The 27,321-nt window shown below is 40.9% G+C and overlaps 2 protein-coding genes across 6 annotated transcripts in view; one reads left to right on the top strand and one right to left on the bottom strand.

Annotated features, from left to right (window-relative positions):
- The first annotated feature begins 17,786 nt into the window (after positions 1–17,786).
- On the top strand, positions 17,787–23,342 carry LOC108885976 (calcium-binding and coiled-coil domain-containing protein 1). The gene is made up of 14 exons (XM_018680536.2): positions 17,787–17,945; positions 18,647–18,795; positions 18,964–19,066; positions 19,415–19,617; positions 19,797–20,009; positions 20,168–20,316; positions 20,417–20,486; positions 20,592–20,846; positions 20,933–21,058; positions 21,352–21,447; positions 21,641–21,728; positions 21,827–21,993; positions 22,410–22,474; positions 22,618–23,342. The coding sequence occupies exons 2-14, from the start codon at positions 18,664–18,666 to the stop codon at positions 22,643–22,645; spliced, it is 1,695 nt and encodes a 564-aa protein (XP_018536052.1). The 5' UTR covers positions 17,787–17,945; positions 18,647–18,663; the 3' UTR covers positions 22,646–23,342.
- A 185-nt stretch (positions 23,343–23,527) lies between these two features.
- Positions 23,528–27,321, bottom strand: part of LOC108885977 (retinoic acid receptor gamma-A) — a 61,704-nt gene continuing 57,910 nt past the window's right edge. For all 5 annotated transcript variants that reach the window (XM_018680538.2, XM_018680539.2, XM_018680542.2 and 2 more), the window contains one exon: positions 23,528–26,812. In XM_018680538.2, coding sequence (XP_018536054.1) covers positions 26,478–26,812 — 335 coding nt within the window. In that variant the 3' untranslated portion in view covers positions 23,528–26,477. The remainder of the gene's footprint in view (positions 26,813–27,321) is intronic.

The raw sequence follows: 27,321 nt of genomic DNA on the forward strand, positions 1-27,321 counted from the left end.
ACCTGTCCAAATCCACTCCAAATGTCATAAAACATGCCCCTGAGTGTCTTTGAGGTGAAAAATTTGGATTGAAATTTTGACATTTTTTCAGTCCAAACGATGACCCGCCGCCTGTCGCAGTCACCAAAAACGGTGGTGTCAACTTTTTCAAAGAATTCACCAAAACCAAAACTGTCCAAATCCACTCCAAATGTCATAAAACATGCCCCTGAGTGTCTTTGAGGTGAAAAATTTGGATTTGAAATTTTGACATTTTTTCAGTCCAAACGATGACCCGCCGCCTGTCGCAGTCACCAAAAACGGTGGTGTCAACTTTTTCAAAATTCACCCAAAACCTGTCCAAATCCACTCCAAATGTCATAAAACATGCCCCTGAGTGTCTTTGAGGTGAAAAATTTGGATGTGAAATTTTGACATTTTTTCAGTCCAAACGATGACCCGCCGCCTGTCGCAGTCACCAAAAACGGTGGTGTCAACTTTTTCAAAGAATTCACCCAAAACCTGTCCAAATCCACTCCAAATGTCCAAATCCACTCCAAATGTCATAAAACATGCCCCTGAGTGTCTTTGAGGTGAAAAATTTGGATTGAAATTTTGACATTTTTCAGTCCAAACGATGACCCGCCGCCTGTCGCAGTCACCAAAAACGGTGGTGTCAACTTTTTCAAAGAATTCACCCAAAACCCAAATGTCCAAATCCACTCCAAATGTCATAAAACATGCCCCTGAGTGTCTTTGAGGTGAAAAATTTGGATTGAAATTTTGACATTTTTTCAGTCCAAACGATGACCCGCCGCCTGTCGCAGTCACCAAAACGGTGGGTCAACTTTTTCAAAGAATTCACCCAAAACCTGTCCAAATCCACTCCAAAGTCGTCATAAAACATGCCCCTGAGTGTCTTTGAGGTGAAAAATTTGGATTGAAATTTTGACATTTTTTCAGTCCAAACGATGACCCGCCGCCTGTCGCAGTCACCAAAAACGGTGGTGTCAACTTTTTCAAAGAATTCACCCAAACCTGTCAAATCCACTCCAATGTCAAGTCATAAAACATGCCCCTGAGTGTCTTTGAGGTGAAAAATTTGGATGTGAAATTTTGACATTTTTTCAGTCCAAACGATGACCCGCCGCCTGTCGCAGTCACCAAAAACGGTGGTGTCAACTTTTTCAAAGAATTCACCCAAAACCTGTCCAAATCCACTCCAAATGTCATGTCATAAAACATGCCCCTGAGTGTCTTTGAGGTGAAAAATTTGGATTTGAAATTTTGACATTTTTTCAGTCCAAACGATGACCCGCCGCCTGTCGCAGTCACCAAAAACGGTGGTGTCAACTTTTTCAAAATTCACCCAAAACCTGTCCAAATCCACTCCAAATGTCATAAAACATGCCCCTGAGTGTCTTTGAGGTGAAAAATTTGGATTGAAATTTTGACATTTTTTCAGTCCAAACGATGTGTCGCAGTCACCAAATGTCAACTTTTTCAAAGAATTTGTCCAAATCCACTCCAAATGTCATAAAACATGCCCCTGAGTGTCTTTGATGAAAAATTTGGATTGAAATTTTGACATTTTTTCAGTCCAAACGATGACCCGCCGCCTGTCGCAGTCACCAAAAACGGTCAACTTTTTCAAAGAATTCACCCAAAACCTGTCCAAATCCACTCCAAATGTCATAAAACATGCCCCTGAGTGTCTTTGAGGTGAAAAATTTGGATTTGAAATTTTTGACATTTTTTCAGTCCAAACGATGACCCGCCGCCTGTCGCAGTCACCAAAAACGGTGGTGTCAACTTTTTCAAAGAATTGACCCAAAACCTGTCCAAATCCACTCCAAATGTCATAAAACATGCCCCTGAGTGTCTTTGAGGTGAAAAATTTGGATTGAAATTTTGACATTTTTTCAGTCCAAACGATGACCCGCCGCCTGTCGCAGTCACCAAAAACGGTGGTGTCAACTTTTTCAAAGAATTCACCCAAAACCTGTCCAAATCCACTCCAAAGTCCAAATTCCAAATGTCATTGCCCCTGAGTGTCTTTGAGGTGAAAAATTTGGATTTGAAATTTTGACATTTTTTCAGTCCAAACGATGACCCGCCGCCTGTCGCAGTCACCAAAAACGGTGGTGTCAACTTTTTCAAAGATTCACCCAAAACCTGTCCAAATCCACTCCAAATGTCATAAAACATGCCCCTGAGTGTCTTTGAGGTGAAAAATTTGGATGTGAAATTTTGACATTTTTTCAGTCCAAACGATGACCCCGCCGCCTGTCGCAGTCACCAAAAACGGTGGTGTCAACTTTTTCAAAGAATTCACCCAAAACCTGTCCAAATCCACTCCAAATGTCATAAAACATGCCCCTGAGTGTCTTTGAGGTGAAAAATTTGGATTTGAAATTTTGACATTTTTTCAGTCCAAACGATGACCCGCCGCCTGTCGCAGTCACCAAAAACGGTGGTGTCAACTTTTTCAAAGAATTCACCCAAAACCTGTCCAAATCCACTCCAAATGTCATAAAAACATGCCCCTGAGTGTCTTTGAGGTGAAAAATTTGGATGTGAAATTTTGACATTTTTTCAGTCCAAACGATGACCCGCCGCCTGTCGCAGTCACCAAAAACGGTGGTGTCAACTTTTTCAAAGAATTCACCCAAAACCTGTCCAAATCCACTCCAAATGTCATAAAACATGCCCCTGAGTGTCTTTGAGGTGAAAAATTTGGATGTGAAATTTTGACATTTTTTCAGTCCAAACGATGACCCGCCGCCTGTCGCAGTCACCAAAAACGGTGGTGTCAACTTTTTCAAAGAATTCACCCAAAACCTGTCCAAATCCACTCCAAACCTGTCCAAATCCACTCCAAATGTCATAAAACATGCCCCTGAGTGTCTTTGAGGTGAAAAATTTGGATTTGAAATTTTGACATTTTTTCAGTCCAAACGATGACCCGCCGCCTGTCGCAGTCACCAAAAACGGTGGTGTCAACTTTTTCAAAGAATTCACCCAAAACCTGTCCAAATCCACTCCAAATGTCATAAAACATGCCCCTGAGTGTCTTTGAGGTGAAAAATTTGGATGTGAAATTTTGACATTTTTTCAGTCCAAACGATGACCCGCCGCCTGTCGCAGTCACCAAAAACGGGTGGTGTCAACTTTTTCAAAGAATTCACCCAAAACCTGGGTCCAAATCCACTCCAAATGTCATAAAACATGCCCCTGAGTGTCTTTGAGGTGAAAAATTTGGATTTGAAATTTTGACATTTTTTCAGTCCAAACGATGACCCGCCGTCGCAGTCACCAAAAACGGTGGTGTCAACTTTTTCAAAGAATTCACCCAAAACCTGTCCAAATCCACTCCAAATGTCATAAAACATGCCCTGAGTGTCTTTGAGGTGAAAAATTTGGATTTGAAATTTTGACATTTTTTCAGTCCAAACGATGACCCGCCGCCTGTCGCAGTCACCAAAACGGTGGTGTCAACTTTTTCAAAGAATTCACCCAAAACCTGTCCAAATCCACTCCAAATGTCATAAAAACATGCCCCTGAGTGTCTTTGAGGTGAAAAATTTGGATTTGAAATTTTGACATTTTTTCAGTCCAAACGATGACCCGCGCCTGTCGCAGTCACCAAAAACGGTGGTGTCAACTTTTTCAAAGAATTCACCCAAAACCTGTCCAAATCCACTCCAAATGTCATAAAACATGCCCCTGAGTGTCTTTGAGGTGAAAAATTTGGATTTGAAATTTTGACATTTTTTCAGTCCAAACGATGACCCGCCGCCTGTCGCAGTCACCAAAAAGGTGGTGTCAACTTTTTCAAAGAATTCACCCAAAACCTGTCCAAATCCACTCCAAATGTCATAAAACATGCCCCTGAGTGTCTTTGAGGTGAAAAATTTGGATGTGAAATTTTGACATTTTTTCAGTCCAAACGATGACCCGCCGCCTGTCGCAGTCACCAAAAACGGTGGTGTCAACTTTTTCAAAGAATTCACCCAAAACCTGTCAAATCCACTCCAAATGTCATAAAACATGCCCCTGAGTGTCTTTGAGGTGAAAAATTTGGATTGAAATTTTGACATTTTTTCAGTCCAAACGATGACCCGCCGCCTGTCGCAGTCACCAAAAACGGTGGTGTCAACTTTTTCAAAGAATTCACCCAAAACCTGTCCAAATCCACTCCAAATGTCATAAACATGCCCCTGAGTGTCTTTGAGGTGAAAAATTTGGATTGAAATTTTGACATTTTTTCAGTCCAAACGATGACCCGCCGCCTGTCGCAGTCACCAAAAACGGTGGTGTCAACTTTTTCAAAGAATTCACCCAAAACCTGTCCAAATCCACTCCAAAAAAAAAAAAAATGCCCCTGAGTGTCTTTGAGGTGAAAAATTTGGATTGAAATTTTGACATTTTTTCAGTCCAAACGATGACCCGCCGCCTGTCGCAGTCACCAAAAACGGTGGTGTCAACTTTTTCAAAGAATTCCCAAAACCTGTCAAATGTCCAAATCCACTCCAAATGTCATAAAACATGCCCCTGAGTGTCTTTGAGGTGAAAAATTTGGATTTGAAATTTTGACATTTTTTCAGTCCAAACGATGACCCGCCGCCTGTCGCAGTCACCAAAAACGGTGGTGTCAACTTTTTCAAAGAATTCACCCAAAACCTGTCCAAATCCACTCCAAATGTCATAAAACATGCCCCTGAGTGTCTTTGAGGTGAAAAATTTGGATTTGAAATTTTGACATTTTTTCAGTCCAAACGATGACCCGCCGCCTGTCGCAGTCACCAAAAACGGTGGTGTCAACTTTTTCAAAGAATTCACCCAAAACCTGTCCAAATCCACTCCAAATGTCATAAAACATGCCCCTGAGTGTCTTTGAGGTGAAAAATTTGGATTGAAATTTTGACATTTTTTCAGTCCAAACGATGACCCGCGCCTGTCGCAGTCACCAAAAACGGTGGTGTCAACTTTTTCAAAGAATTCACCCAAAACCTGTCCAAATCCACTCCAAATGTCATAAAATGTCATAAAACATGCCCCTGAGTGTCTTTGAGGTGAAAAATTTGGATTTGAAATTTTGACATTTTTTCAGTCCAAATGACCGCCGCCTGTCGCAGTCACCAAAAACGGTGGTGTCAACTTTTTCAAAGAATTCACCCAAAACCTGTCCAAATCCACTCCAAATGTCATAAAACATGCCCTGAGTGTCTTTGAGGTGAAAAATTTGGATTTGAAATTTTGACATTTTTTCAGTCCAAACGATGACCCGCCGCCTGTCGCAGTCACCAAAAACGGTGGTGTCAACTTTTTCAAAGAATTCACCCAAAACCTGTCCAAATCCACTCCAAATGTCATAAAACATGCCCCTGAGTGTCTTTGAGGTGAAAAATTTGGATTTGAAATTTTGACATTTTTTCAGTCCAAACGATGACCCGCCGCCTGTCGCAGTCACCAAAAACGGTGGTGTCAACTTTTTCAAAGAATTCACCCAAAACCTGTCCAAATCCACTCCAAATGTCATAAAACATGCCCTGAGTGTCTTTGAGGTGAAAAATTTGGATTTGAAATTTTGACATTTTTTCAGTCCAAACGATGACCCGCCGCCTGTCGCAGTCACCAAAAACGGTGGTGTCAACTTTTTCAAAGAATTCACCCAAAACCTGTCCAAATCCACTCCAAATGTCATAAAACATGCCCCTGAGTGTCTTTGAGGTGAAAAATTTGGATTTGAAATTTTGACATTTTTTCAGTCCAAACGATGACCCGCCGCCTGTCGCAGTCACCAAAAACGGTGGTGTCAACTTTTTCAAAGAATTCACCCAAAACCTGTCCAAATCCACTCCAAATGTCATAAAACATGCCCCTGAGTGTCTTTGAGGTGAAAAATTTGGATTTGAAATTTTGACATTTTTTCAGTCCAAACGATGACCCGCCGCCTGTCGCAGTCACCAAAAACGGTGGTGTCAACTTTTTCAAAGAATTCACCCAAAACCTGTCCAAATCCACTCCAAATGTCATAAAACATGCCCCTGAGTGTCTTTGAGGTGAAAAATTTGGATTTGAAATTTTGACATTTTTTCAGTCCAAACGATGACCCGCCGCCTGTCGCAGTCACCAAAAACGGTGGTGTCAACTTTTTCAAAGAATTCACCCAAAACCTGTCCAAATCCACTCCAAATGTCATAAAACATGCCCCTGAGTGTCTTTGAGGTGAAAAATTTGGATTGAAATTTTGACATTTTTTCAGTCCAAACGATGACCCGCCGCCTGTCGCAGTCACCAAAAACGGTGGTGTCAACTTTTTCAAAGAATTCACCCAAAACCTGTCCAAATCCACTCCAAATGTCATAAAACATGCCCCTGAGTGTCTTTGAGGTGAAAAATTTGGATTTGAAATTTTGACATTTTTTCAGTCCAAACGATGACCCGCCGCCTGTCGCAGTCACCAAAAACGGTGGTGTCAACTTTTTCAAAGAATTCACCCAAAACCTGTCCAAATCCACTCCAAATGTCATAAAACATGCCCCTGAGTGTCTTTGAGGTGAAAAATTTGGATTTGAAATTTTGACATTTTTTCAGTCCAAACGATGACCCGCCGCCTGTCGCAGTCACCAAAAACGGTGGTGTCAACTTTTTCAAAGAATTCACCCAAAACCTGTCCAAATCCACTCCAAATGTCATAAAACATGCCCCTGAGTGTCTTTGAGGTGAAAAATTTGGATTTGAAATTTTGACATTTTTTCAGTCCAAACGATGACCCGCCGCCTGTCGCAGTCACCAAAAACGGTGGTGTCAACTTTTTCAAAGAATTCACCCAAAACCTGTCCAAATCCACTCCAAATGTCATAAAACATGCCCCTGAGTGTCTTTGAGGTGAAAAATTTGGATTTGAAATTTTGACATTTTTTCAGTCCAAACGATGACCCGCCGCCTGTCGCAGTCACCAAAAACGGTGGTGTCAACTTTTTCAAAGAATTCACCCAAAACCTGTCCAAATCCACTCCAAATGTCATAAAACATGCCCCTGAGTGTCTTTGAGGTGAAAAATTTGGATTTGAAATTTTGACATTTTTTCAGTCCAAACGATGACCCGCCGCCTGTCGCAGTCACCAAAAACGGTGGTGTCAACTTTTTCAAAGAATTCACCCAAAACCTGTCCAAATCCACTCCAAACTGTCCAAATGTCATAAAACATGCCCCTGAGTGTCTTTGAGGTGAAAAATTTGGATTTGAAATTTTGACATTTTTTCAGTCCAAACGATGACCCGCGCCTGTCGCAGTCACCAAAAACGGTGGTGTCAACTTTTTCAAAGAATTCACCCAAAACCTGTCCAAAATCCACTCCAAATGTCATAAAACATGCCCCTGAGTGTCTTTGAGGTGAAAAATTTGGATTTGAAATTTTGACATTTTTTTCAGTCCAAACGATGACCCGCCGCCTGTCGCAGTCACCAAAAACGGTGGTGTCAACTTTTTCAAAGAATTCACCCAAAACCCTGTCCAAATCCACTCCAAATGTCATAAAACATGCCCCCTGGAGTGTCTTTGAGGTGAAAAATTTGGATGTGAAATTTTGACATTTTTTCAGTCCAAACGATGACCCGCCGCCTGTCGCAGTCACCAAAAACGGTGGTGTCAACTTTTTCAAAGAATTCAACCAAAACCCTGTCCAAATCCACTCCAAATGTCATAAAACATGCCCCTGAGTGTCTTTGAGGTGAAAAATTTGGATGTGAAATTTTGACATTTTTTTCAGTCCAAACGATGACCCGCCGCCTGTCGCAGTCACCAAAAACGGTGGTGTCAACTTTTTCAAAGAATCTCACCCCAAAACCTGTCCAAATCCCACTCCCAAATGTCATAAAACATGCCCCTGAGTGTCTCTTTGAGGTGAAAAATTTGGATGTTGAAATTTTGACATTTTTTCAGTCCAAACGATGACCCGCCGCCTGTCGCAGTCACCAAAAACGGTGGTGTCAACTTTTTCAAAGAATTCACCCAAAACCTGTCCAAATCCACTCCAAACTTGTCAAATCCACTCAAATGTCATAAAACATGCCCCTGAGTGTCTTTGAGGTGAAAAATTTGGATGTGAAATTTTGACATTTTTTCAGTCCAAACGATGACCCGCCGCCTGTCGCAGTCACCAAAAACGGTGGTGTCAACTTTTTCAAAGAATTCACCCAAAACCTGTCCAAATCCACTCCAAATGTCATAAAACATGCCCCTGAGTGTCTTTGAGGTGAAAAATTTGGATTTGAAATTTTGACATTTTTTCAGTCCAAACGATGACCCGCCGCCTGTCGCAGTCACCAAAAACGGTGGTGTCAACTTTTTCAAAGAATTCACACCCAAAACCTTGTCCAAATCCACTCCAAATGTCATAAAACATGCCCCTGAGTGTCTTTGAGGTGAAAAATTTGGATTTGAAATTTTGACATTTTTTCAGTCCAAACGATGACCCGCCGCCTGTCGCAGTCACCAAAAACGGTGGTGTCAACTTTTTCAAAGAATTCACCCAAAACCTGTCCAAATCCACTCCAAATGTCATAAAACATGCCCCTGAGTGTCTTTGAGGTGAAAAATTTGGATGTGAAATTTTGACATTTTTTCAGTCCAAACGATGACCCGCCGCCTGTCGCAGTCACCAAAAACGGTGGTGTCAACTTTTTCAAAGAATTCACCCAAAACCTGTCCCAAATCCCACTCCAAATGTCATAAAACATGCCCCTGAGTGTCTTTGAGGTGAAAAATTTGGATGTGAAATTTTGACATTTTTTCAGTCCAAACGATGACCCGCCGCCTGTCGCAGTCACCAAAAACGGTGGTGTCAACTTTTTCAAAGAATTCACCCAAAACCTGTCCAAATCCACTCCACTGTCCAAATCCACTCCAAATGTCATAAAACATGCCCCTGAGTGTCTTTGAGGTGAAAAATTTGGATTTGAAATTTTGACATTTTTTCAGTCCAAACGATGACCCGCCGCCTGTCGCAGTCACCAAAAACGGTGGTGTCAACTTTTTCAAAGAATTCACCCAAAAACCTGTCCAAATCCACTCCAAATGTCATAAAACATGCCCCTGAGTGTCTTTGAGGTGAAAAATTTGGATGTGAAATTTTGACATTTTTTCAGTCCAAACGATGACCCGCCGCCTGTCGCAGTCACCAAAAACGGTGGTGTCAACTTTTTCAAAGAATTCACCCAAAACCTGTCCAAATCCACTCCAAATGTCATAAAACATGCCCCTGAGTGTCTTTGAGGTGAAAAATTTGGATGTGAAATTTTGACATTTTTTCCAGTCCAAACGATGACCCGCCGCCTGTCGCAGTCACCAAAAACGGTGGTGTCAACTTTTTCAAAGAATTCACCCAAAACCTGTCCAAATCCACTCCAAATGTCATAAAACATGCCCCTGAGTGTCTTTGAGGTGAAAAATTTGGATGTGAAATTTTGACATTTTTTCAGTCCAAACGATGACCCGCCGCCTGTCGCAGTCACCAAAAACGGTGGTGTCAACTTTTTCAAAGAATTCACCCAAAACCTGTCCAAATCCACTCCAAACTTGTCCAAATCCACTCCAAATGTCGTAAAACATGCCCCTGAGTGTCTTTGAGGTGAAAAATTTGGATTGTGAAATTTTGACATTTTTTCAGTCCAAACGATGACCCGCCGCCTGTCGCAGTCACCAAAAACGGTGGTGTCAACTTTTTCAAAGAATTCACCCAAAACCTGTCCAAATCCACTCCAAACTTGTCCAAATCCACTCCAAATGTCATAAAACATGCCCCTGAGTGTCTTTGAGGTGAAAAATTTGGATTTGAAATTTTGACATTTTTTCAGTCCAAACGATGACCCGCCGCCTGTCGCAGTCACCAAAAACGGTGGTGTCAACTTTTTCAAAGAATTCACCCAAAACCTGTCCAAATCCACTCCAAATGTCATAAAACATGCCCCTGAGTGTCTTTGAGGTGAAAAATTTGGATGTGAAATTTTGACATTTTTTCAGTCCAAACGATGACCCGCCGCCTGTCGCAGTCACCAAAAACGGTGGTGTCAACTTTTTCAAAGAATTCACCCAAAACCTGTCCAAATCCACTCCAAATGTCATAAAACATGCCCCTGAGTGTCTTTGAGGTGAAAAATTTGGATGTGAAATTTTGACATTTTTTCAGTCCAAACGATGACCCGCCGCCTGTCGCAGTCACCAAAAACGGTGGTGTCAACTTTTTCAAAGAATTCACCCAAAACCTGTCCAAATCCACTCCAAATGTCATAAAACATGCCCCTGAGTGTCTTTGAGGTGAAAAATTTGGATTTGAAATTTTGACATTTTTTCAGTCCAAACGATGACCCGCCGCCTGTCGCAGTCACCAAAAACGGTGGTGTCAACTTTTTCAAAGAATTCACCCAAAACCTGTCCAAATCCACTCCAAATGTCATAAAACATGCCCCTGAGTGTCTTTGAGGTGAAAAATTTGGATGTGAAATTTTGACATTTTTTCAGTCCAAACGATGACCCGCCGCCTGTCGCAGTCACCAAAAACGGTGGTGTCAACTTTTTCAAAGAATTCACCCAAAACCTGTCCAAATCCACTCCAAACTTGTCCAAATCCACTCCAAATGTCATAAAACATGCCCCTGAGTGTCTCTGAGGTGAAAAATTTGGATTTGAAATTTTGACATTTTTTCAGTCCAAACGATGACCTGCCGCCTGTCGCAGTCACCAAAAACGGTGGTGTCAACTTTTTCAAAGAATTCACCCAAAACCTGTCCAAATCCACTCCAAATGTCATAAAACATGCCCCTGAGTGTCTTTGAGGTGAAAAATTTGGATTTGAAATTTTGACATTTTTTCAGTCCAAACGATGACCCGCCGCCTGTCGCAGTCACCAAAAACGGTGGTGTCAACTTTTTCAAAGAATTCACCCAAAACCTGTCCAAATCCACTCCAAATGTCATAAAACATGCCCCTGAGTGTCTTTGAGGTGAAAAATTTGGATGTGAAATTTTGACATTTTTTCAGTCCAAACGATGACCCGCCGCCTGTCGCAGTCACCAAAAACGGTGGTGTCAACTTTTTCAAAGAATTCACCCAAAACCTGTCCAAATCCACTCCAAATGTCATAAAACATGCCCCTGAGTGTCTTTGAGGTGAAAAATTTGGATGTGAAATTTTGACATTTTTTCAGTCCAAACGATGACCCGCCGCCTGTCGCAGTCACCAAAAACGGTGGTGTCAACTTTTTCAAAGAATTCACCCAAAACCTGTCCAAATCCACTCCAAATGTCATAAAACATGCCCCTGAGTGTCTTTGAGGTGAAAAATTTGGATGTGAAATTTTGACATTTTTTCAGTCCAAACGATGACCCGCCGCCTGTCGCAGTCACCAAAAACGGTGGTGTCAACTTTTTCAAAGAATTCACCCAAAACCTGTCCAAATCCACTCCAAACTTGTCCAAATCCACTCCAAATGTCATAAAACATGCCCCTGAGTGTCTTTGAGGTGAAAAATTTGGATTTGAAATTTTGACATTTTTTCAGTCCAAACGATGACCCGCCGCCTGTCGCAGTCACCAAAAACGGTGGTGTCAACTTTTTCAAAGAATTCACCCAAAACCTGTCCAAATCCACTCCAAATGTCATAAAACATGCCCCTGAGTGTCTTTGAGGTGAAAAATTTGGATGTGAAATTTTGACATTTTTTCAGTCCAAACGATGACCCGCCGCCTGTCGCAGTCACCAAAAACGGTGGTGTCAACTTTTTCAAAGAATTCACCCAAAACCTGTCCAAATCCACTCCAAACTTGTCCAAATCCACTCCAAATGTCATAAAACATGCCCCTGAGTGTCTTTGAGGTGAAAAATTTGGATTTGAAATTTTGACATTTTTTCAGTCCAAACGATGACCCGCCGCCTGTCGCAGTCACCAAAAACGGTGGTGTCAACTTTTTCAAAGAATTCACCCAAAACCTGTCCAAATCCACTCCAAATGTCATAAAAACATGCCCCTGAGTGTCTTTGAGGTGAAAAATTTGGATTTGAAATTTTGACATTTTTTTAGTCCAAACGATGACCCGCCGCCTGTCGCAGTCACCAAAAACGGTGGTGTCAACTTTTTCAAAGAATTCACCCAAAACCTGTCCAAATCCACTCCAAATGTCATAAAACATGCCCCTGAGTGTCTTTGAGGTGAAAAATTTGGATGTGAAATTTTGACATTTTTTCAGTCCAAACGATGACCCGCCGCCTGTCGCAGTCACCAAAAACGGTGGTGTCAACTTTTTCAAAGAATTCACCCAAAACCTGTCCAAATCCACTCCAAATGTCATAAAACATGCCCCTGAGTGTCTTTGAGGTGAAAAATTTGGATTTGAAATTTTGACATTTTTTCAGTCCAAACGATGACCCGCCGCCTGTCGCAGTCACCAAAAATGGTGGTGTCAACTTTTTCAAAGAATTCACCCAAAACCTGTCCAAATCCACTCCAAATGTCATAAAACATGCCCCTGAGTGTCTTTGAGGTGAAAAATTTGGATGTGAAATTTTGACATTTTTTCAGTCCAAACGATGACCCGCCGCCTGTCGCAGTCACCAAAAACGGTGGTGTCAACTTTTTCAAAGAATTCACCCAAAACCTGTCCAAATCCACTCCAAATGTCATAAAACATGCCCCTGAGTGTCTTTGAGGTGAAAAATTTGGATGTGAAATTTTGACATTTTTTCAGTCCAAACGATGACCCGCCGCCTGTCGCAGTCAACAAAAACGGTGGTGTCAACTTTTTCAAAGAATTCACCCAAAACCTGTCCAAATCCACTCCAAACTTGTCCAAATCCACTCCAAATGTCATAAAACATGCCCCTGAGTGTCTTTGAGGTGAAAAATTTGGATTTGAAATTTTGACATTTTTTCAGTCCAAACGATGACCCGCCGCCTGTCGTAACTAAAAACTTCCCCATGTTATATAAAACTTAGTCAGGGGTATGTTTTATGTCATTTGACATAATGTCATATTATAGTATGGCATCCAAAACAGTCAAAAAATGTCATAATATACTAAGGGCTCCAAGAAACCACCAAAAAATGTCATAGTATACTAAGGCATTGAAAATGGCCAAAAAATGTCATAGTATAGTAAGGCACTGAAAATGGTCAAAAATGTCATAGTATAATAAGGCGTCCAAAAACCACCAAAAAATGTCAATACTATGACATGATTCTGAAGCAGTTATCTTTTGTTTTTGAGTAATAGTAAGAACAAAAAAGAATAAAGGAAAAGATGACACAAACACTTTGTATATCACAGAGCCACTTTATTTTAGTTATCCCTTTCTTTGTTGTCATCATATCAAAAGGTGACAAAAAGCACATCACTTTAGTCAGTTCTGTAGGTTTCGTCGGACCCATTTCTCGTGGGCGTCGCATGTGCCGACGAGGTGCAAGCAGACCTCCATCGCCTGACCTTCGTCGTCCGAGGAGAGATCAAACGCTTCTGTACAGGGGATGAGACCTCCATGGCCGGGGCCGAGAGTGTCGGAAGGCTCCAACGCATAGCGCCTCTATCCTGGCATGCAATTTGGCATACTTGACGACAAACTCGGACCCGTAGAGCCGGCACTGATCCGAAGACATGTGGATGACCTGGGTAAAGTTGTCAAAGTCGTCGCCAAAGCGACACATTCCCATGGCTGTTTGGCACTTGCAGAGCAGAGGTTCATGCTTTTTTTTTTTATGTCATTTTTTGACCATTTTTGATGCCTTACTATACTATGACATTTTTTTTTTTACCATTTTTGATGCCATACTATACTATGACATTTTTTGGTGATTTTTGACACCATACTATACTATGACATTTTTTGACACATCACTGACATTTTTTGGCTGTTACAATATTTAATGCCTTACTATATTAAGATGCTATTATCCCTCATTATACTAAGACATTATGTTTTACCATACAATCACAGTTTCATGACATTTTTCATACCTTACTAAACCATGATTTTTTGACATTTTTTACGTCTGTTGTGAATTACCTGGAGGCCTCTGTCCTGGCCTCCAAGAATTTCTTAATTGTAGGAAGACTCTCTATGATCGTGGACTATGACAACTCTAGACTTGATATTGTTTTGTACATTCTAGTCTAATGTGCCTAGTACTTACACATAATTAACAATTTCTTATCATGTACAATCAAACTGAGGTTAAGATATTTTTTTCCCACTTTGACTGATCCTTAACAATAACAGCTGACATTTGACACCTTAATATAATGTGACATTTTTACATACAGATTACTTTTACTGTTACCTCTAATATTAGAGCATTTTTACCATTTTACATTTCTTATTTACATATTACTTCTAAATTTACAGATAACCTTTACTGCTACATAGTAACAGATTACTTTTAACTATTACATCTTACTTCTGATATTTCTAATTACTTTTACTTCTATTAATAGAAATTATTTCTACATTATCTTTATACTACAGATTACTTATTACAGTTAGTTTTTTTGATGGTTTTTGACACTTAGCCTATACTAAATTAACACACTAATGAACTACTCACTCCAATATTTTCTCACGCAGAAATGACAAACATCATCATGAGACTTATCTTCATTAATCTTCATGAATATATATATTTATTTGCACACATATGTGAGTGTGTGAGTGTGAGTGTGTACACATACATGTATATATATATATATATAATTGTCTCGGTCTTTATGAAAAGTGCCCTAGTGCTTTGAGATAATTTCTATTGCAATTCCGTGTTATATAATAAAAATTGCCTTAACTTGATGAGGCAATGACATGATGAAAAGCAAAGAGATAATCAAGCTCGGTTGTATTTTCGTGATAGGAAAAAGTTCATGAATGATTTGGCCGCTACAAATTCATTTGACCAATAGATGTCGCCAGTTAGCGCTGCTGAATGAAGCTTCTAGTAATGAACCTTTTGGCGAACCAATGGGCCAGAAAGCCTCGCAAATACAGGAAACTTCATTTGGTCATCATTACAAAATAATGCAATGAGACCACAAATAGACACAAAATGATCACAACGACATTCAGACAAACAGACTACTAAACAGTTACCTTACCTCCACAAGTTGCCCACAACTAATCTCAGGGACGCTATAGTCACATAAACACAAACACACTTCAACCAACGCAAATACCCCACGCTGGGGGTCCACAAATCATGTCAGGGACACCTCAGTCGAGGGACACCTCTTACCCACGCGAAAAGAAAGAGCTAATACTAACACTCGCTGCTAGCTAGCTCGCTCCCCAGCCTTACCTTCTCGCTGCAGGGGTGTTCAGCGTCTAGCCTCACTGGTGTTCAACAAAAGACTGCTTCGCAGCTTGTTTTAGTATCCAGGCTTCTTGGGTAATTGAGATTTCTCACAGTACTGACAAACCGAGGACACAGTTCAAACGTTGGTTTTAATCTGTTTTCCGACCTCGTTTCTCCGCTTCTCTACGCTCCTCCCAGAGGTCATGACCACTGAAGACACACGACGCGCCCAATGAAAACGCACACAGGCCAATAACGGCAGAAAAAACGCCAGTTGGGCAGTTGATTCTATTCTGATTGCTCTTATAATGCATCCACTGGGATGGTAGGATAGGGATAAGGTCTGGATCATGGATGTACAGTTGCTTTTTCACTAGAGAAGAGCTCATGGACATCAGGGCCACTACCCCTGTGGATTTAATACAAACTTTCATCGCTACATCTGTGGAATTACTGGATATTCTGGTCAAAGGTGCCCTCACCTTTGCGCACACAGTGAAACGCCGGAAGAGAGGGAAATGCTCCGGTACGCTTGTGCGTCTCCGCCAACGCGGACATCGCACACCGTTACCTGGAATATTTCTCTCCAACGTGCGGTCACTCAGCAACAAAGTAGATGAACTCCAGCTGCTGGTGGGGCAAAACAGAGACTTTTCTTCATCTTCCGTTTTGTGCTTCACTGAAACTTGGCTTTGTGGAGTAATACCGGACTCTGCGCTGCAGCTAGTGATTCTAGTAGTGATTCAGCAACACTGTTCTTCTGATCTGGAGTCTTTTTTTTATAAACTGTAAACCCTTCTACTCCCCCCGCGAGTTTGCGTCATTCATACTGGTCGGTGTTTACATCCCACCGCAGGCCAACGTGCAGGAGGCGCAGCGCATGCTTGCAGACAGATTCTGTGTGTGGAGCGGACAAACCCAGACTCCTTAGTTATTGTCCTTGGTGACTTTAACAAAAGCAACCTCACCCACGAACTCCCCAAATATAGACAGTTTATTAAATGCCCGACCAGAGAGGAGAACATTCTGGATCACTGTTACACCACAGTAAGCAACGCTTATCACGTTCCCCCATCATCCTGTGTGACTCCCCAGTCAGAACTGTAGAGTCCTTCCGTTTTCTGGGGACCATCATCACCCAGGACCTCAAGTGGGAGCTAAACATCAGCTCCCTGATCAAGAAGGCCCAGCAGAGGATGTACTTCCTGCGGCAGTTGAAAAAGTTCAACCAGCACTTCTACACCTCCATCACTGAGTCCATTCTCACCTCCTCCATCACAATCTGGTACACTGCTGCTACTGCCAGGGACAGAGGCAGACTGCAGTGCGTCATCCAGTCTGCGGAGAAGGTGATTGGCTGTAACCTGCCTTCTCTCCAGGACCTGTACACCTCCAGGACCCTGAGGCGAGCAGGAAAGATCATGGCCGATCCCTCCTATCCTGGTCACAAACTCTTTAGGACACTCCCTTCTGGCAGGAGGTTGCGGTCCATCAAAATCAAGACCTCACGCCACAAGAACAGTTTCTTCCCCTCTGCAACTGGACTCCTCAACAAGGCATAGCCCCCCCCCCCAAACACACACACAGACTGTCACAGACTATAATCCCTCCACCCCCCACTACACGTTACATTAACATTATCTATGCATTACATTAACACACATCTCCCCGGACAATCACTGCCACCTTCACACATTTGCACTCTACGCTTTACACTTTAATTTAATTATGTATATTTATGCTCCTTTACTTATGTTCCTGTAAATATAGTTTTTGCTCTTTTCTTTTTATTATAATTGTCCTTTAGCACCAATATACCAAGACAAATTCCTTGTATGTGCAAACTTACTTGGCAATAAAGTCTGATTCTGATTCTGACAGTACAATACACACAGAGAGGGAGAGCGCTCGGAGGGATACAGAGTTGAGATGTAGAACTCTTTCGTCAGACTTTTAAACTACTGAATTAATTAATTGATTAATTGCGTTTACATTTAACACTTTCTTTATTTGAATAGTCTGTTAAAATGTGTTTCCCTAACTTCCAAAATTTAGATTTGAGGGGGCAAGACATTTGTTTGTATAGTACATTTACAACATGAACAACTGGTGGTTTGTTCTAAAACTACACTGCTATCAAGTGTTCACCAGTGTGAACTATGATTATTACGCAATCACATGTATGCTAAAGTCAGTCACTGCATCTGTATTTTAGGAGCAAAGAAATGCAGAAACATTAACACATGAATCACATTCTTTGCCTTATAGTTTGGATGTCTTGAGGTTCTGCTGATTTCAGGTCAGCAGCCTCACAATTTGTTATTAAGAGAAATGTCTAGCCTTGTGGACTGTGCCCCCCCCCCTAGCCTCCTCCTACAGCTGTGTTAACTAATGGGAGTTGAAGTCCATAGTATTATATTGCCTTGTGATGAGCTGTGTGTTCATGAACTGCATCTCCCATAAGTCACCCAGCATCACTAATTTTACCAGGGGCCGGTCAACATGGTTCAGGAGAAGTTGTGAAACTCTTGCACCTGACAGGACTGCTCATCACTGTCTACAGACTGATGCTCAGCTCTATCCTTCATGAGACAGCAGAAGAGACATCACATTAATTTCTCATCAGAATAAGGTAAGATTAAAAACAATAACACCACGGAATTCATTAATTTAGCTGGAGCTGCACTAACAAGACCAGTAACACACTACACAAGACCTGTAACAAAAGACAAGATTCATCTGTTAATTTGTGAATAAAGGGAATAAGAAATGCATGAAAATGTGTTGTTTAAATTAAATTAATGCCACAGGTTTAATAAGAAAGTATTACTTAATTGCAAATTTCGCTTAAATCTGCCATTTTGTTTCAGTTTAAACTGTTTATTTATGAATGTAGTTATAATGTCAGATTTGTAGTTTTTCCAAATTAAATAAAAAAGATGATGTTTCAGTGCTGAGATTTAAAGCAGAGCTATTACTATCTTTAATATCTAGAACAAATTCTAAAAACTGTGTTTCAGTAAGATTTTGATATAATTTGTGATGTGATTTTCATTGTTGAAGTAATGATGCATCCTCACACAGTGCTCAGAGCTACAATAATATTCTCAAAATCTTTGTTTTTTTCACAGATTACATGGTATAACCTCAGTGCTCCATTAGGTATATGAGCTTGTTGTTTATAAACATATTGTGGGGCCATAGGCGGCTGGTGTTATGACCATGCTGCATACCCGGACTGACTCTGCTATCAGCTTTCATCAGCTGTTCCCCTCCAGACTGAAACTGGAGAGCACATTTCACTGGATCCATGTATGTTTTCTTCCTAAACAGCACAGCTTCCCATTACCATGGATAAACAGTCCACAGTGGTGTTTCGAAATGTGGGGCAACTGTACTTCCCCCAGACCAGAGTGGAGTGCCACTACAGTCTGACCTCTGACCATCAGTGGAGCAACAATGACTGGATAGGGATTTTTGAGGTACATTCACCCACACAAGCATCACCACCCTCCCCGCACACACCAAATAAAAATGGAAAATTACAACATTTATTTTAGTATAATAAGTCTTGTGTCTCAGCAGTGATGATGGGGATGCACATTTATCTGGTTTGTGGCTTTAAATGCTTGTTTGCTATCCTGCCGCAGATGGGCTGGTCTTCACTGAAACAGTATTACACATACACATGGGCTCTTGTTCCCGAAGGCTACACTGAGGGAACCAGTGTAAACTGCTGTGCAGTTTTCCACGGTAAGAATTCATTCAATATAAATTAGTTTTAAAAAACATGACACAGTGAAGAGTTCAGCAGGTCTGAAAAAGTAACTCACTTTGGTGGAGTTTCAAGTCTGTTGCACCTCTGACCACACCTAACATCAGAATGGTTGGGTGAGCTCAGAGGTGCACTGTGTTGCACCAACAAAGATGTCATGGTGTACTGAAACTCCCTTGAGTACACTTCTATACCACTGCAGCAGGGTGAGAGGTTAAACCACATGGGAGTACCATAGTTGCAAGTTTGAGGCATCTTGACTTGCTTTCACATTGAATCCCAAAAAGAAGGATTGAAACACAACCAGAAATGTCTGCTCAATACAGCATGCTACCTGCCCCGCCCCAGTGCCATGGAATACCAGTTTGTCTACGTGGATAAGATGGGAGAGGTGTGTGCTCGTAGTCGACCCTTCACTTTCTGTGCACCCAAGCCACTGGAGGAGCTGGAGACTCTGAAAGAGGAGCGAGATGAGGAGGACGGAGAGGAGGAGTTGCTCCTGGTCGTCCCCAGGGCCCAGCTGCTGCAGGTGGGAAGAAAAATACTCCAACCTTTTTTTTCCATCGTCATGATGAGAACTGTGAGAGTTTGAGAGAATAGTGCAACTATTGTGTACAATAAATCAGTTGGGTATGTCTTCCTTTTTTTTTCAGAAAATGAACAATAAATAATTCAGACCTCTTTGTTTTCCTTCCCTGCTGTGAACAGAGTCGATTGGAGGAGTGCCTTAAAAAACAAGTCGATTTACAGCAGGCTCTGGACGTTGCAAAAAAGGAGACAGAGAATGAGAGAGAGAACAGCAAAAAAGCAAGGATGGAGTGGGAGCGTGAAAGGGAAGCAATGAAGGAGGAGATCTCAGAGCTTAGAGACAATCTGAGATACAACTACGACCTGCTGAAGAAGATGGAGGGAAAACACAAGGTATGGATGAGTCATGCCAGTCTAATACTTTTTAATACCATTTTTTTTAATCTTCAAACTGAGCTGAATTTCATGGAGGGCTGATAATGGGTTCCTGGTGAATGGAAACCCACATGACATGACATCTATAATCATTTTTCTTCTCTCCACACTAACAGGATGTGAAGTATAGTCAGGAAAATCTGACGTTTGAACTCAGCAAACTTATGGCTGACAAGGCCGAGAGCCAGCAGCGAATCAAAGACCTGGAGGACGATATCAAAGTTCTGACTGACAGGGAGAAAGAAGGAAACATGGAACTGGAGAGGCAAGTGTTCAAGACACATGCAAGTTCAAACATTTGTCTTGGTTAATCTAGTCCCTGGATCCTAAAAACTAACATTATTGGTTGTCCCTGCTCTCCACAGGCTGAAGGACAGAGTGAAGAAAATGTCCAACCAAATGAAACACGATGAGGAGAAGAGAAAGACTCTGCAGGTTATTGGTTGATGCTTCTTCTCAGAACTGTGATTGTGACAGCTAAACCATTTCCGTTCCCCACTGCTTTTTCTGTACTTACCTCCTCCTGTTGTCTCGCTTCAGGTAGAGAATGAGGCTGGTCTGGAGGAGGTGAGAGGGCTGCAGGAGCGGGTGGACGCTAGTGAGAACCTGACCGAGACCCTGCGCAGGGAGCTGCGGGAGCTGGGCACCCGTCAGGCCCACACCCGGACCGAGCTGCACCAAGCCCGGTTGCAAGTGGCCCAGCTCACCCTGCAGCTGTCTGAGGAGAACCTGGTCCTCAGGGAGGAGCGCGCCAACTGGGCCCTGGAGAGAGAGGCGTACAAACATGCAGCAGAGGTGAGGATACGACAGAACCCGATCCTGCACATGCCTGATAAATATGTCAGTGTGACTTATGTTTTTTTGTTGTTGTTTTCATGCAGACTGATAAAAAGAAACTGCAAGAACTGAGCAGTGAGGTGCAGAGGAAGGAAGACTGGCTCCAGGAGGAGAGGATAGAGAGGGAGAAACTTGAAGTGGAGCTCGGGAGAGAGAGAGATTGCAGTCGAGTGAGCAAATCAAAGTACATTGCAATCACCATTATTTAATACACAAACACATTCAGCTCTAAATATAACTGCTCGTGTGCTGCTGAGCTGCATCATCGGTCACTCAAATTACATTCTGGAAACTGGAGGACCATGCCAGACTCACATACAGGCGCAAATAGAAAAACCTTCCATGAACAGTGAGTAAACATTTCCTCTTACCGTCATGTGGTCAATGGCAGGAAAAGGAGGACAAGCCAGGTCAGATGTATTCGTGTACAAGGGTGTGAGTATAATGCTGCCGCCCCCTGTAGGTGCTGCTGGGAGAGGCCAAGCGGGAGCTGCAGGAGCTGAAGGCTGGTCTGAGGAGAGCCCAGACAGAAAGAGAGGAGCAGCAGCTTGAGAAACAGGCAAGGGTTTCACACCAAACCGCATTTCCAACTACATATTTGGAGAGTGGCTGGTGTTATGCCTGCACTGCTACCGTATCTGCTGCACTGAGCCCTGTGAAATGTGAAAACGCATGAAGTTAATCCAGTTCTATCTTGTTTTCATGCTCTTCTTTTTCTTTAAATTTCTGGGTTTGAAATCGGACGCTTGCAGGACCTTGTGAGCTACATCTGTCAGTTAGAGAAAAGGTTGGGGATTGAGCCAGAAACCAAAACAAAAGTAGAAGTTCCCACATCAATCTGTGAGTATTGAAACAGTACTAGACAGTACTAGACAGAACTTGTATTCCACTGCTCTGTAATGAACACTTGAGGGAAGAGTCTATATTGATCCAAACAGCTCCTGACCCTTTTTCTGAGGACGATGAGGATGTTTCCTCAACTTCCCCCAGATCAGTGTGTTTGCCTCTTTTCCTGTCCCCTCACCTGGAACAGCCCGACAGAGCCGAGACCCCCACTGAGATGCACGCCCAGAGCGACGAAGACACACCAGCCTCTGACGCACAGGTGCGCCATCCCATTCACGCGTAAACCAAACAAAGATTAACACCACCTGACAAACCTGAGTGGACAAATATTTGACTAGAGTCCAGATTGAATACTCAGGCACACATCTTCCTGTTCAGTTATGACCTTTCTTATCTATGTTTTGTTTTACAAAAACACAGCAGTAAAATGTTTAAAAATAATAGTACTTTATTTTTAAATCAGATACAGATTATATTTGAAGATGTACAGCTAAGAAGTACAATAATTTATTTAGATGCTAATAAAATGAATACAGCACTGTACCTTGTGTCTTGTATTTCAGTGATGGTAGGTCATACTGTAGATATTCAGACTCATCGGTGTCACTGGTTCTCATCTGTATAGTAATAAAAGTTATAGTTTACATCCTTTTCCGCTTCTATCTTTTATCTCAGGATGAGAAGAGGCAGCAGTGTGAGAAACAACTGAATGTACCAGAACTCATCAATCCCATCCTGAGGTGATAAATCTGACTTTCCACCAGTCACACAGTTGCAGCAGCAGAGACCTGGGGTTTCTTAACTTTTTTATTCTTAACAAGGTTGTCTGTTTATTTCTATAATCCTTACAATTTTCTGTAACTTTCTATTCTCCTCTCTGCAGTGAGCTGGCTGACTCCCCCATGTGGTGACACAAGGAAGGACAGCTGGACTGCAGCTTGCCTGTTCACCACTGCAGTGCATGTTCACAAGAATCTGGTAATATTTTGTGATCATTCAGTTGTTTTCTGTAGTTAAATGACTTAACAAATCACCTTCACAAAGGCCATACTGTAGAGCTTTTACCTCATGTGTGCCTGAATTCAAAGAAAACATGGCACAATTTGTCAGTCTTACGTGCTCAGAATTTTGATTGTTTTAATAATGTTGTTAATGTTCTGAACTTGAACTTAAAGTGCTAATAACATATTTTTTGTCTGCATATGCTTCTCATGCTCATGTTCTCATTTAGACTTTCATATGCAGACACTAATTGTTTAGGCATATCTTTCATTTTATCCAAGACTCCATGTGTAATCCTCAGATTGTCTGGATTTTTAACAGATTCAAATGTAGGTAACTGATGCCATGATCTGCTTGAATTTAATACATTACATCTTGTTTTGGTGTCATATCAGCCCTTAACCTCTGCATGTGAGTGTGAATCCTGAAACCATGTCAAATGTGTGGGTGTGTGTTACAGACATGTGTGAAATGTTCTGTTGCAGCTTGTTGAGCAGAATGTCAGCTTGGAAAAAACATGAGGGTTTATTTATTATACTTTTCTCTACTAATCTGAGCTTCTGTTGGAGAGATGGGGTTCTTTAATAAAATATGGTAATAAATACATGTTGATATCAGTCTGTATTCTGGTGAAAACGTGAGGGCTCTCTCCTTTAAAGGAATATTTAAATTTTTTTTACATTGTATTACAAAGCAGCAATGACAGTCATGAAAAGACTAGTAGCTGGATGAACATTCAGTTTAAAAGCGTTTAAAGTGATGGCAAAGAAGACAACAACTGGACACCGGTCTGAGAACGAAAAGCGCCTTTATAAAAATACAAGAAAGACAACAACAAATAACAAGTGAGCAAACAATAAGCAAATAATTAGCAAGAAAGTTTTAACTTTTCATAAAAATGTAAAACAAGAACAGATCAGCCTAATCTTTGTGTGCGTGTGTGTGTGTGTGTGTGTGTGTGTGTATCAGAGCTATTTATTTCAGTACAAGTCAAATTCAAACAGAACTCATGAAGTGCCTGAATCCCTGAACATGAAGACAAGTTATTTGCACACTACAGAGTCTGTGTTTATAAAAAGACATCACTTTAAAAACAACAACAACAATAGAGCGTATAAAATAGAGATAAAATGGTTCCAGCTTCAAAAGTAAGACGAAAATGAAATCTATCTCTTCCATCACACAATTCAAAGTGGATATATATATCACATCAATGACCCTAATAGCTTTTTTAAAAATTACTGTTATTTTGTTTTTGTCCAAATATCTATCTAATATCTATCTTTGGTCTTTTTTTTCTTTATTTACTCACATGCTTTTTGTATAGAGCTTAGGCCTTTGTGGCCTCTTTCAAGGCTTATTTATTGCACTAGCTCAAATTCGAGAAAAGAAACAGGTTAAAGAAATAACAAAAACAATTCATTATGAAATATCATGGTTATGTGATGTAGAAACATCTTTAAATACTAAATAACATAGTACATAGAATTGGTTGATGATGTGCAAAGTATCGACTGTGTGTGTCTGTGTGTCATAGGAAGAGAAACAGAATTACCTCAGTCACATGGTTGTGATGTCTCTATAATACAATAGCAAAAACCACAATTCAAGAGTCTAAAAAAATGGCATCAGTGTTGATTACTTAATACTTGAATCAACGTCTGTGTCCGTGATGGCTTTACATCTGGTGCTAAAGACCAATTTCAAAAACCACAAGGGAGCTGTTTTACTGCCGGATACATATTCTCTACATCTAGTCTTTCTCTGCTTCATTAAAGGAGTAAATGTCTCCATGTATCATAATCAGAAACATACATTTTTTTCAGACAGCTTCATCTTTGAAACTCCTTTTCCCTCATATCGACAAACTACATCAGCAACATCGACAGTTGCACTGTTGCAATATTTGATACCATGAAGGACAAAATGCTGATGGAGAATCTTCTCCCTTAAAACTGCTAAGGAATTCAGTAAGACTCGCATTGGTCTTTCATTACACATATAATGACAATTTTAGACATCTTGCATAAAAACGTTGTATACTCTCAATGAAAAACAAATTATATGTATTTATTTTACAAAATGCATGTTTTTGCATCACTCATTAGATACGACACACATGAACACACATCATTTAAAACTATCGTCCTATGCTTTGACAGACAAGTCATCCAATGTAAATCATTTGTTTTGTTGATTATTTTGGACGGTTGCGACCTCAAAGACGTGAAGTGCAATATCTATTGCTATTTCTGTGATTTTTTTGTCGATCAGCTTGCATCAATGTCCTACTGTCCACCAGAAGTCTTTGGGTTAGAGATTTCTTTTACATCCTTTAAAAGCATTTTGTTTGTTTGCTACAAACCCATTTTGTGAGCATTTTTAAGATACTTTTAAAATTACTTTTGCATAAATGCTCACTGTGGATTATGGCAATAATAATGACAATAACATCACATCTGTACAACATCATTCTGTGTATTGTTAAATGCTCTCAGTTAACGCTCATGCACACACATGCACACACACCTGAGGTTTTCTGTGACGTAAACTACTTTTAATGGTTATGTTTGGATGTTTTTTTTGTTTTTTTTGTTATCTCTTGCAAAATGAAAATCTTATGGCTTACCTGTACCTGGTTGCTATACAAAGGGGTGAGTACACAAGAGTCAACATCTTTAATTTTTAATCATTCTTACTCTAAGATGTATAAAGATTTTTTGTTGAAGATATGGAAGTTACATTGACAGGTGAAACATGGTCCTGACAGAATCAACCTGAGATTATGTGTTGATGTTAAATGTACCCCTTGGATTCTCTAGTTTAAGTATTTGATTATGCAATTGCTTATTTTTGTTGAGGGGTGGTAATGTGTTGCTGTATTTGTTTTGCATTCTTCGTCAGAATCTTATTTGGATCAAAAGCACCAGAGTTGAAATTACATTTATATTTTCTCTCATATGTTATAGCCATCAGAGATTCTCAGGGATTAGAAGGCTAACTTACATACTATATGCTTGTTGCATTGTGAGTTTGAGTCCTGCTCATGACCTGCTCTTGCTTTGCTACTGCTCTTTCCTATCTTTGCTATTGCTTTTTACTGTGTTCAATAAAGCTGAAATGCATACAATTAAAGACAAGCTTAAAAAAAAAAAAAACACAGATGTCCAGTCAAATATGAGAAAGACCGAGTGAAAATATATACAAAAAAAGAGTCCTACAAACAGGTATACAAACAGAACAGAAATGTGTACATGCTTAGGAAAACCATACAATAAAAAAATAAGTAGCATATCTCTGAATGGTAATAAAAGGAATTTCACGGCAAATGGACACCATGTAGAGTTCTGTTGTTACAATGTATTTTTACCATCAATTTTATACAAAGCATAGCCCTTATATTTAGCGGAGGAGTGCATTTTCTTCTGTCCACCACCTTTTGTTCCTCTCTGTGTGGACGAAACACTTTTGAAATATCTTTTAGACAGTTTCATTTTGGCACAGTGATTTTAAATGGTGCTCTCCTCAACCCACTGACATTTAGTGCTTTTGCTTCTCCCATTCCTGGTTTCTTACACTGAACTGAACACATTTTAATTTCAATCCAGTATTTGTACAGTATATGTAAATATGTGCTGTCTGCAAAATGTATAAGAGCCTAATTCTGTGAGGTTTTCTTGGAGATATTGCTGGGCAAGGGCTCAGTGATCTGGAGGAGGAAGCAGCATCATCGTGTCTTTCTCACTGTGTTTTCCCAGTTACGCCTTTCTTTTGCACACCCGCCGCCACCACTGCAGCTGCTGCCTCCCCCCACAGCTCCCCGTCACTGTCCGCCCCTCGCTCTTTCTCCTCATCCCAGTAGTCGTCCTCTTCCTCCTCCTCTTCCTCCTCGACAGTTGACTCATACGTGGCCTTCTCCTCTTGCTTGATGGCTTGGATGGCAGGGGGAGCGGCGGCAGCGCTGTCCCCCGAATCACTGCTGTCCTCGAAGGCATCGGGGTTCTCCAGCATCTCCCTGATCAGTGGAGGCATGGGCCCTGGGATCTCCGTCTTCAGTGTGATGGCCCTTTCTGCACCTACAGGCACATGCATATTTATTTAATTGTTAAGGTATAAAAGAGGAGATGACCTCCCACATAATGACCATTTTTCAATTTTTAAAGGTATCACTGTCAGATTTCATCCCATTTCAGGAAAACAACACCTCTTCTCTGCCATGCTCTTCATATATTGAGATGATGGTATATTCTCTCTGACAGAACTATTTTGTAGACATGATTCTTAGGATACAATGATACTAAATAATTTCATATTTTCACTAATCAACTATTTTCTAAAAACAATTTCTCTCTCTGTCTCATTTGGAGTGAAACTATTCAAGTGAATATATTTTATTATTTTACACTTACACTGATATAAGGCTAAAAATGGTCATAGTCATGGTATAGTCTGATAGAGGAAAAAGTCAACACAAATATGAAACTGACCACATATCTGAGACCAGCTTTCAGTGTTTAAAAGCTGCTTATACTTTGTGCTACGGATGCATTTCAGTCTGTACCAAGAAAGTGTTGAGGTGTGATAC

The sequence above is a fragment of the Lates calcarifer genome, linkage group LG12, assembly GCF_001640805.2.
Source record: "Lates calcarifer isolate ASB-BC8 linkage group LG12, TLL_Latcal_v3, whole genome shotgun sequence".
NCBI lineage: Eukaryota > Metazoa > Chordata > Actinopteri > Centropomidae > Lates > Lates calcarifer.

Excerpts from the sequence above, each read along its gene's own strand:
- LOC108885976 (XM_018680536.2), top strand. The coding sequence starts at position 18,664 with ATGGATAAACAGTCCACAGTGGTGTTTCGAAATGTGGGGCAACTGTAC. Across the intron at positions 20,010-20,167 it reads AGATGGAGGGAAAACACAAG|GATGTGAAGTATAGTCAGGA; the intron begins GTATGGATGAGT and ends CCACACTAACAG. Across the intron at positions 20,847-20,932 it reads CGTACAAACATGCAGCAGAG|ACTGATAAAAAGAAACTGCA; the intron begins GTGAGGATACGA and ends GTTTTCATGCAG.